The sequence below is a fragment of the Lethenteron reissneri genome, chromosome 2, assembly GCF_015708825.2.
Source record: "Lethenteron reissneri isolate LAM-NWPU_2019-01 chromosome 2, ASM1570882v1, whole genome shotgun sequence".
NCBI lineage: Eukaryota > Metazoa > Chordata > Hyperoartia > Petromyzontiformes > Petromyzontidae > Lethenteron > Lethenteron reissneri.
Genome location: NC_083780.1, coordinates 15,302,718 through 15,316,348, shown reverse-complemented (window position 1 = coordinate 15,316,348; position 13,631 = coordinate 15,302,718). Strand labels below are relative to the sequence as shown.

General features: G+C 44.4%; 1 protein-coding gene across 1 annotated transcript in view; it reads left to right on the top strand.

The window, feature by feature from the left end:
* The window catches only part of LOC133341129 (oncoprotein-induced transcript 3 protein-like), a 36,243-nt gene extending 24,633 nt beyond the window's left edge, over positions 1–11,610 (top strand). Inside the window, exons 15-23 of the mRNA XM_061549600.1 lie at positions 984–1,001; positions 3,055–3,171; positions 3,439–3,620; positions 4,567–4,700; positions 5,233–5,359; positions 5,923–6,032; positions 6,863–6,958; positions 9,743–9,917; positions 10,698–11,610. Of these exons, the coding sequence (XP_061405584.1) occupies positions 984–1,001; positions 3,055–3,171; positions 3,439–3,620; positions 4,567–4,700; positions 5,233–5,359; positions 5,923–6,032; positions 6,863–6,958; positions 9,743–9,788 (830 nt within the window). The 3' untranslated portion in view covers positions 9,789–9,917; positions 10,698–11,610. The remainder of the gene's footprint in view (positions 1–983; positions 1,002–3,054; positions 3,172–3,438; positions 3,621–4,566; positions 4,701–5,232; positions 5,360–5,922; positions 6,033–6,862; positions 6,959–9,742; positions 9,918–10,697) is intronic.
* Positions 11,611–13,631: the final 2,021 nt, after the last annotated feature.

The following is a 13,631-nucleotide window of genomic DNA, read 5'->3' as shown; positions in this document are numbered from 1 at the left end:
GTTTATAGAAGTCACATTTCCACAAGAAATAGGTGTTCTTTAGACATTATTTATTTCAGTGTATTTACCATTTCACTTCCCCCCCCCCCCCCATTAATATAATGGTAATACATCCAAACTTCGTTATACTGAAATGTTGTATATCGAAGTCACATGTCTAGGTATTACTGTATTTAGGTGAGTGTGGTTTTTACTGTCGTTTTTGGTACATGTGGTTCTGTCTGTTTGCAAATATATATGAACCATAAATAAGTTGACTGTTACCACACATCTTCGTGGGATGTAAAAACAAATCCAAATCAGAAATATTTGTACATTTAAATGATGCTTGCAATGTTTACTGTAGGCCTGAAAATATCATGAATTGAGATTTTTAGATTACGAAGTGAAAACTGGTTGGGAAATTCCACGGTGATTCAGCCAACATGACTTTGATTCCCAGCCATGGGTAACATCAGTGGTGACTGATATTTTAACTGTCCCTGGGCCCCCACTTCACCAATAACCACGCCATGGTTAACACAGCATGGGAAACCCTTTCCTCAAATTAGTGGGAAACCATGCAATGGATTGTCATTCGAATTATATCTTATAAAGGTTTCGTGAAGGAAACGATCACCAAAATTTTTTACAGCCAAAACACCAGAACCTTGAGTCTAATATTGCATTAACCTTTGGCATCTAATATTGCACGTAGATTTCGATTTGCTATCAAAAAATAATTCAAATATAAACATTTTTGGAGTATTTGTGTTGTTGATGTACATGTGCTAATAAGCAGTCGCATAGTGTGTGTCAATTAGTAGAGTTGTGTAGAGGCTGGAGCTTGATCACTATCAACTGAATATTTGCACATAACATTAAGTGTATTTTTTGCAACATGTGTTCAGCATGAATTATGAAGAGCAGAAGAGTTATGTAATACATCATGTTAACGTGTTTGTGTCTCTTTATATATATGTATTCGCCATCACATGGATCAGTTTCCACTCCACCACCTGGTGAGATCACGCAACGCAACTCATGTAAACGCAGCACATTGCGAGTGAAGTTGGATTAGATGAGCTATGTAGGACTGGACTAGCTTCTACACCAAACATTATATAGAACCTAATTAATTGGGTATTCGACGATGCCGTAACATTTTCAGAACGTTAGGCTCGTATTTTATATTAAAATGAAATGCAGTACCGTGTGGTTATGATTGACTTATTCTTGCACATTTCATTATCTCAAACAGCCATCCTTATCAATGGTGGCGAGATAATTTACGCACCACTAATAAAACGGAACTTTGGATAGTGACGTTATCCCAATTGAGGTAATATTTCCACACAACACAAGACACAATGGACAGATGTTTGTGTCTGTATATGTATGCTTCGTCATATAGAGTAGTTACCACTGCAACTGCTGGTTAGATCTTGCAACTCAACTCCTGTAAACGCAGCATATTGAAAGTGAGGCCTTTATAGAGAGTTTAGGGATATGGTTAGGTCTGTGCAGCGTCACAGTGCAAATTTGAAGACGTCATGGCATAGTGACACTTTCCTTGTTAAACAAACGTAATAAGTCTAATACAACTATAATATTTATAACATGTTTTGTAAGTCTTGAGCAACCCAGAACTCTTGCATTGTGTTTTACGGCATCCACTGGATGATTCTAGGTACTGTGAACATGATTTAAAATTCAAGGCTCACATTTTTTTAAAGCTTGTGCTGAATGTAATGTCTCTCTCTAGTGGCTGCCCGGGGACATGGGACCTAATCGCACACGGCTTGTCCACCGAAAATAATATATTTTCACTCATGCCATGATGATTGCAGTGCGTTTGAGTCGCTGAATCGTTACACGCCTTATTTCTAATATCAATCAACATTAAAGAAAGTGAGATTCATGAACACGTCTCATTATCACGGTTGGCTACGTAGGGTGCAAACGTTCACGTAAACATACGTTAAGTACAGTACAAACAACAACACTCGAATGTGTATACATTCATTGCGGCTGTAAGAGGGTTCTGACATCCATTGGAGTGCAGTGTAAAGTAGAGCCGACACAAGGTTGCAGGGGGTTCGTCTTTTAATCCTTTTCTCCCATCCACACCCGTCCCCAGCCGTCCCAATCTCGTTCCCGCCAAAGGCCCCTTCTTCCCGCCCGTTCTCCCCTTATATCTCCTCGATTACCCCTCCCACTAACCCTCCTATTGGTGGGAATCCTTCCCCTGACACCCCTACAGCAGTATAAACACACATTAGTGATATATTGTTGACAAAAGTGTCAAAGTCGATTGCAAATTTTACAGTATGTTCAAGTCTTGGAGACTTGCAATCTTCTAAAACATATCTTAGAAAATGTAATTAAAACAAGCCCTATAATTTGTGACATTACAGCTGTATGTCGGACTTCTTTTGCACCATACATAGCCAGCCGTGCTAATCGGAGGCACGGATAATGATAGAACATGTGGCAACCAGGAAATGCTAAGGCATGTGTGGCAGTTTCACTCTTCCTCGAGTTTAAGAACAGCCAGGCGGTGGTTACTATGCACACCTGGATCACACACATGTTGTGAAACTCCTTTCCCATGTGCGTCGAGATGGTGTCATACCATGGCTTGCCAGGGGAATACGACACGGCAAAATGTGGACTCCATCTGTTCCATCTGTATGGGATAGTTTGTTTGCTCCCCTTGCATGCGTGGGTTTTCTCCGAGCGCTTCGGTTTTCTCTGGCATGCAAGCACTCATTAATTGGCCCACAACACCTTAATATATAGAGGACCGCAGATCTTGGGGGAGAATTTGTCTCCAGCTCACCTTTCCCAGTTGTCTGTGGTTCCTTCTTGCTCGTTTAAGTTACCATCTCTGGAGAACGAGCGAATACTGCGCGGCAAGTTACAAGCCTAAATTATTATCATTCAGTATCACATGGGTTGCTTATACTGTGCACGATTGCCTGATTGGCTTAGGAATCCAACAATGCCTTTTGGGGTCGAGGATTTTGCGATCGTGAAAAGGTAATTTAATAATACACGGTTCTCTTTTCTCAGGGGGATGTCTGTCTTTCCCATGCCTCAATGGCGGAGTCTGCGATTCCCAACAGTTCTATCCCTACTACAAGTGCCGATGCAGCCCAGGCTTGACAGGCATCAACTGTGAACATTTTGGTGAGAGGTTTCCCTGTTTTGCCTGCTGGTAGTCATTGTACACGGAATACATGCGTGTGTGTGTGTGGAGTGCTGGAGCAGCGGTTACCGCACTGTGCTACGCACCCGGCTATCCAAGTTCTATTCCTGTTCTCGTCCCACACCACTCACAATTATCTGAATCGGTCCTGGGCCTCCCCTAGTTCTAAAGCATTTGTGTTTAGTCAGATTCATTTTTGGGAGTGAAAATGGATGCGCCAACGTTCTTCGTGCACGTCCACTTTGCAGAGTCACCGCAACTGAACTGCACATCGCAATCCCTGGAGCTGCAGATCCGACTGGACGAACTGAGCGCACTCAACCTTTCACCGTATGACATCCACCTGGAGGACCCCTCGTGCCGTGGCTACTGCACGCAGCAGTACCTGATCCTGCATAGCGACTTTGAGTCCTGTGGCACCACGGCCGAGGTATTTCAACTGGGACCATGCTGAGCTGAGCACCCCGCGCACACACCTGAGATCCTAGACTAGTCTTACTTGACTCGGGACTCGTACCCAAGACCTGCGATTCAGCTGCCCTTCCCTCTGCTGCTCCAAAAGGAATCCTGCAGCTATACTTGCAGATAGCCACACAGGTCAATTTGACATCAGAAAAAGGCTGTAAAGCATATTCTAACCATACGTCGTTTCGAGTTTGAGGTTACATAAGAAGCTGATGCTATTCAATGTTGTTCTTTCGCATGGCAATATGAACGTTATGGCAGGACCCCAGGGTCCCATAATCCCCCGGCTCTCGCATAAACTGCGTTGCGACGTAATTTTATGTCTGTTGAAGGTGAACGATATGGTAATCTATTCCTCTCGACGAGCTCTACGTGATGCGATAAACAAGGTTTCAAAGTTTTGTTTCTTCTGCGCATTCGTCCTTGCTGCACTTGGACGACATGACAATAGAATGATCCATGGCAGGTGGGTTACCGCGTTGGTGTGTGCGGTGGGACGGAGTCGCCAAAAATACATGAACTAATTACGATTTTGACTTCCGCTTATTCGGGACCCCGGGGTCTCGCCATAAGGTTCATATGTTCAGGAGATAAATGCAAATGTCAAGGTCTGCTCCTAGCCCCAACGAGAGGCCTTTAGGAGAGTGTGTAGTTTTGCTATTCCGCCTCTGTTGAAGGAGCGCATGGCCACAGTCCTACCACTGTGGCTTATCCTACATTTTCCATGAAGATGTGTGAACAGCCTGCTGAAGTTCTGATGTGGTTTTTGGTTACACCTGTGTCTGTCGAGGAAGAATATCAAAGCTATGATGTATGGGTCTCAAATGCGGTGTTTATTCTGGACATGATGCTCTTGAGTGGGAGGGATGGAGGGGGCACGTGCGCTCTATGTTGTTTTCCCTCTCCCCAAGGCCCATGGCGACACCATCGTGTACTCGAACACGGCGTACGGCTTCGTGTCGGGAACCACAGCCAAGAAACTGCGCATCCCCGTGCACTGCTACATTGGGTCCGAAGGGAATGTAGTAGCGAGCTACGTGCCCAGGTAACGGCACCGGGTTCCAATATACTTTTGTCCCTGGGTGAAACGAAGCTCTTAAAACGTCTCGGTCGATGTTCTTTGGTGACTTGTTCGTCTACTAACAGTTACTGGCAACTGCACGCAAGAGACTGACATTTTCCCAACAATCAAATTTATGTCTATCAATGAATACAGTGAAGATCAGCCATGATCTATGTACTGCTGGATGAAGGCCTTTACAAGCCTGTACTATTTATCTAGACTTACACGCGAGTTGAATTCGTGGCTTCCACATCCACGGAAGATGTATAGCTTTGTTTAGCCTCCACTCCGGTGGTTCGTCTCAATCGCTAAACATTCATCCTTCCAAAGCTGACTTTTCTTCACAGTATGTTCTCTAATCCATGCAACCCTCTGCATGTGTCTCGGTTTAAATTACAGGTGTCTCTCTCCTTTTTTATACACTTTTAAGCTTTTGTTCTCAAGGGGCAATCATTGTGCACGAGTGTCTTTCGTAAGATTCTTAAATGTTGGGACCCTCTTTCTCGCTCTGCAGAGTGCATGACAAGTACAGCTCGGGCACCTTTGACCTGAGCATAGAGCTCTACATGGACCAGAGCTTCGGTCAGCCTGTCCACTCGTACCCATTCGAGGTGGACCTCGGAGCCCCGATCTACGTGGAGGTGGGACAGATTAATTAATTGCCGTGTTTTCAAGAACCAATGTAGCAAGGTGGATTCCTCACAATCTGCTGAGGTGGCAAATAAAAAATGTTATTCATATTAGTGATAATGCATATAAAAACAGTTTGAACAGTAAAAGCACGCATGAAGTCCCAGTGTGCTTTGTCGGAATGCAATCACTTTTGTGCATATTTTTTAAGGTCAATTATTTTTTTTATTAAAAGCAACAGTTTTGTTATAAACTGACATGTGTGGATCCTTAAAAGGGGAAAAAACAATTATCAGTGGATACGGGAAAGACCAAGGCGTTATAGGAGCAGGCAGAATAAATGTTGCTATTAGCCAGTGCGTTGCACAACTTGCATATTTATCATTCATACAGCACACAATTTGACCCATGATTAATTCTATTTCATAAAAGCCCAAGCCATTCATAAGGTTGCGTGCCTTTGTGGTCGATGCACGTTCACCGGTTTGTTTGCGACGTTGTGCCCACTGCCCCATCCCTCTCCTGATGCAGCCCACCCCACCCCTAAGAGTTCATCTGTGCGTTTCTTCACCAGGTGCTTCTCAACTCCCATGCCAATGACCTTCAGCTCTTTCTGGAGACGTGCAGAGCCTCCCCCTTCACCGGCGCCGATGACAGCGACTCCTACTTCATCATTAGAAATGGGTACACGGCCGACTTGGCTTTCTGTGGGATTGAAGCCCACTTACCTCCGTTCGTCAGTTCTCTTAATCAAGCTACGTACAGGCCAGATAGTGGTGGCTCTGCCCGTGGCCTCTAATCCACCACTGTGTAGGCGAGGGTTGATGGATCACACACAGCTGTTGTTAAACTCCCTTCCTGTGGACGTCGAGGAGGTGCCATACACTGGCTTGCCAGGAGAAAGCAGAACAGCAAAGTGTGGACTGAAATATTTTCTTTCTGTATGGGATAGGGTGTTGCCCCCTCGCATGTGGGTATTCATGGGACAGGTATAAACGCTAATTGGCCGATAACTCCTTAATATATAGAGGACCGCAGAGCTTGGGGAAGGGGGGGGGGATATTTGGTGTAGGCTCACCATGTGGCTGCTTTCCCCGCTTGGCTATAGTTTGTCGCACCCCAATCACTCTTCTCCAAGTGTGAGCATTACAGTTTTACTTTACTATAATTACTCTGACCACGTGCCCATCTTTCCATTCATGGAGTGCCTGTTGCTCATCTGATTCCATAATTATTAGCGCCGTCAATAATGCCTGTGAAGACTTGTCTGAAATAATTTTGCTAATTAAATTAAGTGCTTCTCATTTGGCGAGCAGGGAAACTTGCTAACGTGGCCTGTACACACAAACACGCCTCCTTCATGTTTTCCATAACGCAGAGATGGTGTACACCACCTTTCACAATGAGCATGTGGTGGCAAGAGCGGTGTATCGTTGATACAAGCACTAGGCCCATGGAGAATGAACACAGATACTTGAATGTGTTTGTGACGGCACGTGTTCGTGGGGCCGCAGATGTCAACAGGATCTCTCATACGTCAACTACTACAGTGGCGACAACAAGAGACAGCGTTTCAGCGTCAGAGTGTTGAGTTCTCCAATGGCTTTCAGGTAAAGTTCCCAACTCCTTGACCCGAGGTTTCATAAACAAAACTCTGTGACCTCCTTACGTTAGGGATTATCGAAATATTGCATCCTGTTCTCACATCTCTGATTCCCACGTGAAACGATAATGTAACCAACATGCTTAATGACAGGGAAACCTTTCTATCATCTGGAAAATCCTTTTTTCGTGGTATCCAGTCAGCTCCCATTAGCATCTCACAATTTTAAATGTATCCATGGTGTATATTTTACAAATCCCTATTACGGACAATGCACACCTGCTGTGGGCCCAGGTTGTCCCATATGCTCTCGTGTGCGTATGACAAACATACGCACATGTTTCTTTGATCCTCCCCCAATGTTAATATATGTATCTGTTATTCACTACGATAACCACGCCCTGTGTTGGTTATTCTTAGGTGGGAAGTTTGTCTTGGAGGTTTTCCATCTCCAGCAACGCTTGCTAAATACCAGACTTGCTGTATGAGAATCATACTTACCATTACTCCTAAAATTAAATAACACAGTAGGCAAGTTATTTTTAGCTACAAAAATGCACAGCTCTAGAGCACGAGGGCATACATCCAAGGGCAAATGAGTATATGAACAAGGGGAACTGTTCCGCAAGCCAGTTTCTCCCAGATTCATAGTTAATTCCTCCCCCTCACCATATCTGGTGTTGAAAATGTTCCCTGAGCTGGATTATTGAGTATATCAGTGCTTGAACATATGGGTTGCCAAGTGTAAAGAAGGCACAGGGGACTATATGCGGGTCTAATATTACTGTGACGATTCGTAGTTGTCATACATGGTGGGAGGTGGGGTTCCAGTGTGCAAGAGTAGCCATCAAAGGATTGCCGATGGGTAAAATCCTTTAGCACATGAAGCATTATATACCCACAGTAGTACATACAGCACTAGTGTAGCCTCTGGTATTGTCTCTCCGTACCGCAGCAGGTAGACAGAGTCCCCAGTTCTTGATGTAGTCGTTTCGCACTGCAGCAGCAGATGGAGCGCTCAGGGTCCTCGGTGTGGTCTCACCACACTCCAGCAGCGGATAGAGCACACGGGTGCTCGGGTGCAGTCTCTTCACACTAGACAGTCGTAAGCCAGGGCCTCTCACAGTTACTGATGTGGCCTTTTCACAGTAAGCAGCAGCTACAGCACACCTGTTCTTGCTGTAGTCTTTTCACACTCCAGCAGCAGACAGAGCGCTTAGTCCTTATACTTGGTGTGGTCCCCCCACACTCTCCAGCAGTCAACCAAGCACACGCGTGGCTCTTGGCGTGGTCTCTCCACACAGTAGCAGTCCGAAGTTCAGAACATTAAGCCCCCCCCCCATTGAATTATTATCATCCATGTTGTACCCATGCTCATTTGCATAATCCAGAGGGCCTTCTCCCTAGATGATGAAACCTTGGCTGGGCGACACCCAGATTTTCCACTCAATTCATACAATGCATAAGCATGGTCTCACCCACTCCTTCACAAACACCGCGAACAGATCAGAGAGACGCATTCTCTGAGCAAATTGTATGGTGGGGGAGGGGATTCTCTTTCAACTCGTCACAATTAACTTCCCTCATTTCGTTTTTCAGTGTTATTTATGCATTTGCCCATATCCAAAAAGTAATGAGATGATACAATGCACAGCGATTGTTTGATGTCTTCTGTGTTACTTTTAGTAATATGCATATATATCTGCATTGGGTAATGCATGAAGATTGTGCTGTATGGGGAACTATCCTCTGGCCATCGCGACATAGGGGCACCACAAAAGCAATAGAAAGACTCCCTGAAGAAGTCCCTCATTGCTTGCTGCATCGATCACCGTCAGTGGGCAACACAAGCAGCTGATCACAACTCCTGGCGGCACACAGTCCACCAGGCCACCTCCTTCTTCGAAGATACCCGCAGGGCCCGTATGGAGGACAAAAGGAGGAGGAAGAACCATGATCCCTCAGCACCCATCCCAGATGAGACCTATACTTGCAGCTGTTGTGGCAGGACCTGCTTGTCCCGCATAAGCCTCTTCAGCCACCAGCGTGCCTGCAGAAGACGTGGATGTCCTTCCTAGATCTTTGTTCGCGAAGCCAAGCCATGAATGGCCTGCATCACAGCAGAGCATAATGGATGCGTTTTTCACCTGTGTATCTTCATATATGCCATCACAATCCCTAATATTCGGACATTATAAACACAAAGGCTTCATTTTCGAGAACACAAACCAATCAGTAAAGTAGCACTAAGTAGCAAGGAGCTGCATCCCTCATTTTAGAACCCCATTACTTTTTTACATTTCCAATTGAATATCAAATGGTACCCTTTTGCAGATACAATTGATTAACCCAGCCTAGTGAAGCTTTGGCGTTTGCATTGTCCTTGTCCTGTTCGCCTGTTGGCGGCCTTTGGCCTAGCGCTGATGATTAAAAAACAATGCATACATTTTAAAAGCACATTTGCTTGCATTTTTACCATAAGCATGTGTGGTTAATGCAGATTTGATGCTTTGTAATAGGTGTCTATTTGGCGTTTAAACATCTTAAAGCACCTGTATGTATGCCTTTTTATCATATTTTAATACACATTTTATTACAGGTATTAATTTCAAAATGTATATATATATTCCTTCAAAAACTCATGTACAAAAGCAACTGTTAGTCAAAGGAACTGTGGGTCATGGTCTCTTACATAATTAAATTGTACTGTCGCTGCTTGCAAGTAGTTTGGTGGTGTTTACATTTGTAAAGAAATGACAATGGCCGATACTTTTACCGATGTCCTTTGCAGGTGTACCTGGAGTGCTCCGTACGCGTTTGCCAAATTTCCGACCTGAACTCGAGATGCCAGCGAGGGTGCGTTCGCGCCAAGCGGTCCGTGCGTGACCTCGTCAGCCGGGATAATCGTGCCGAGCACAAAGTGGACCTCTCCCAGGGCCCCGTGCTGCTCCGCAAGTCACGGCAGGGTGAGCTCCTCCTTACCGGTCGGCCGATCTCCAATGTGCCGTGCCCTCTGACAAATGGCACTGGCACAACTCTGATCTGTAGAAGCTGGCAGGGAGGATTGGGTAACAGATGAAAAGCGTTGCCATTAGATAATACACAAGGCAAGTCATGTTAATTGAACCATGGCAGCCATGTGCAATGATTCGGGGTGATCCATATATTTAACAAAATAAAAAAGCGTTCCAAATGTCTCCTTCATATATGTTCATAGAAATGTTTTTAAAGTATTATTTACACAACCCATCAGCGGCTTTCTAGGAGTAAATACATTCAGTAGCATTGAGTTAGTACAAGAAAAACCCTGAACCATAAATATATGCAGATTAACTGAAAGCTATCAGAATGTCTTCATGAACAAGTTCGATTTCATATCGCTTATGTGATTTCATATCGCTTATGTGTGGTGACAGGCCCATAGTGTACCCAATTGATTTCCTCAGTTTTCTACAGGAGCCCAATTAGCAGGGCTCTGCTGAAGCATCATGTAATGTGTAGGTAACACACACATTGGAGGAATTTAAAGTGAAAATGGACAACCGTATCACATTCACACAAACGCACACAAAATATGTTTTTAGACTGCAGGAATCTGGTGAGCTATGAAGCTTTTTTTCACAGATGCATAGTAGGGGTGGGTCAGCAAGTTACAACAAGATATATATGGAGAAGAGTCTCACATCTCTGTATTGGCTGGCTTGTGTGCTTTCGCTGGTTTTATCGCCCCTCCCTTTCCACCGCAGCTTCTGGGGTGCTGAGCTCGCTGGCGGGCATGGTGTACGCCCTGGCTGCCGCCCTGGTCGTCTCTGCCGTGTGCGTGGCCGCGGTGAAAGTCTACCGCCACCGCGCCGCAGGGCCCCGTTACAAACCCCTCGTCACGTACGAAGAATTCACAACTTAATGGACGCCACCTCCAACATGATCTCTTGCATGAAATCATTATATATACCAAATAGGTGTTTGGGTTTACTTAGAATGGATTTCAGAAGGCATATATTAATTTAGCAGTTTAAGTCCTGTGCCATGGGATTAGTCTACAATATGGATATTGTATGTGTTGGGAAATTTGATTTTATTCAAGAGTACAATGTTGGTAAACTTCCTTGATTGACAGGTTTCATATGAATGTACAATATATAATGGTGATTATTTATATTACCTGATACATATCATGATGCAATACAGGTACTGTAATTTGAGAGAAAAATACAACCTATGAAAGTACAATTTGAAGTTACTTTGCACAAAATTTGGGTTAGAGATCATTTAACTGTTCAGGCCTATATTGACTTCCAGAAGACTGATTTGTTTTGGTAATATTTGGGTGACCTCAATGTGATCAATTTTCAACTAATGCACTAATGATGTCCCACATGTTTAATAATAATTTTTTGATTACAGTAATTGCCAATTATATTATTTTAAACAGTATCGTTTTCTTGTACATTTATAGTGCCTATTGTAGGCCATACAATAACATCTTCTCACATGTTTATCTTATCTTCATAACGGGGGACTTGAATGGTTTCAATTCGGAACTATTGAGCTTCTTGTGTATACATGATTGAGTAGGAGTGTGGATCACTTTTTGCCCTTTGCTAATTATTGTACATCATAAGGTTGGTTATGGTGAAATAAAATTTTAACGTGAATTGGCATGGCTATTTTACCGACTTGTATAAAACATTTAATCTTGAGGACTTCACAATGAATTGCTTCTCGTCTTACTCAGATAAGATAATATAATTTTGGCTTGAAATAAAGGGATCAAAGGGACCCCTTTGCAATTGACATCACACATGCTTCTGCAATAACATGGCCCATATTGCTCTAGCATGAGTTGGTATCATAACTCGGTCATTGCGGTGAGGGGGAGGATGGAGACGGACTCCTTTATGGATTGCGTTAATATTTTTGGTGCCCTTCTGTTGCCTGTCTCAGCCAATCGCCATCATCGCTTCTTGCGATGCATTCTACCGAAGCCCACCTACCTTGTGGAACAAGACATCAAATACACATTCGCAGACAAGCTCAGTACGGAACTTATGGAGTATAAGCCACACAGCCATCAACATTGACATTGCACATCCACCTGCATAGGCATCACCTCAAACAAAGAGCTCATGCTTTACATAACGGTGTCATGCAATTTTGAGTTCATGCAAGCACACGTGGGGGTGGGGGGGGTTTGGAACGGCTAGTTCCACCACTCCCGGGTCACAACTAATGCTGACAAGTTGCGACTGGCATGAAGGGACCGGCTTGACACGGTGACCTACCAGTGACTCACCCCTGAAAACAGGTGGCCCCCATGGGTCCCAGATGTCTTCAAGGTCTCAAAACAATATCTGCTGGAGGGCGTCTCAAAGACTCTTCCGGCAGCGTTTCGGCCAGTGGTGTCAGCCTCCAAAAGTCGAGCGGTAGCTTGAGTGCTGCCTTGGCCGAGGCTCGCTGCCGTCTCAGTGGGAAACAAAATATTGCGAGCAGTGTCAAGGTGACTGCTTCGTCCAACTCGAGGGCGTCCCTCAGCAGCCCATGTGATACCTCGGAAACGGGTTAGTGGTGTCAAAAGTGTGGCTTGCTGGTTGCCCAGGAGAGCCGGACATCCTTCCTCAACAGTCAGCATGTCACAGCAGTCACAAAGGTGAGCAGGGTTCAATGGTTAGCTGTTGAGACAAACTGCAAACTCCAGAATATGTGAAGCACTGTTATGAAGTTGACAATGGTCATATAGTATGGATAGGTAAGCCTGGTTCCCTTACTAGGAACAAAGTGTGGAGAGGTTCGAAGATGACCTTTTCAAACTGGAAAGTGAATATGGTTCTCATCCTCAGGGAAATGTGGACAGGTAAGTATTTTACCTTGTCAAGTTTTGATCCATTTTCTAACAAGTTAAAGAGTAACCTATGACTTTTTTTTTTACTAATTATGACCTTGCTTGAATACTTTTTGGAACGAAATTTATTTCAAGGTGACTAGGATCTGTGTATATTCTCTGGCATCAACTATTTATATGGAGAAGGCACAGAGGCTCACAAGACCAGTTAAAAATAACAAATCACGTTGGAAAAAAGTAAAAAGTATGTTTACATTTACCCAGCTAAAATATCATAATTAAAAAGGTCCGGGCCCCATACATTTTAAAGTTTGCCTAATTACACATATCTTGGGAGAGCTCACTAACCTGACCAACTCGGATATCGCATTCCAAGCCAAGATGGCATCCAGCTGCCTTTCAGGCAAGCACCAGACCAGACACCTCTAAGAGGTGAGAGGGGGGGGATGAACTCAGGCGCTGTGATACAAAAAACAGTAGACTGCATCAGAATCACCAATCATGCAAATATTAGCCTATCAAAAAAGGGGGCATTTCACATGACACTATACTACCCAATGGGATTACTCAATCGGCACGGCAATTCACCCGCGAATGATGAACCCGATAGTTATTAACCCGTTGTCAATACTGTACGTATACAGTACCGTTGTTGGTGTGAGTGGGGGATGTGTATGTAGATCAGTGCGTGCGAGGGGCTGGTGACCCCTCCACCTGGCACTTTTTTCTACCAAGCACCACGGTGGAAACACCAAATAAGAGAGACCTAGGTGCTAGAGACCAGGTGCTAAAGACCAGGTGCTAGAGACCAGGGGGACAGGTGTTCATGACGCCTTCTGGC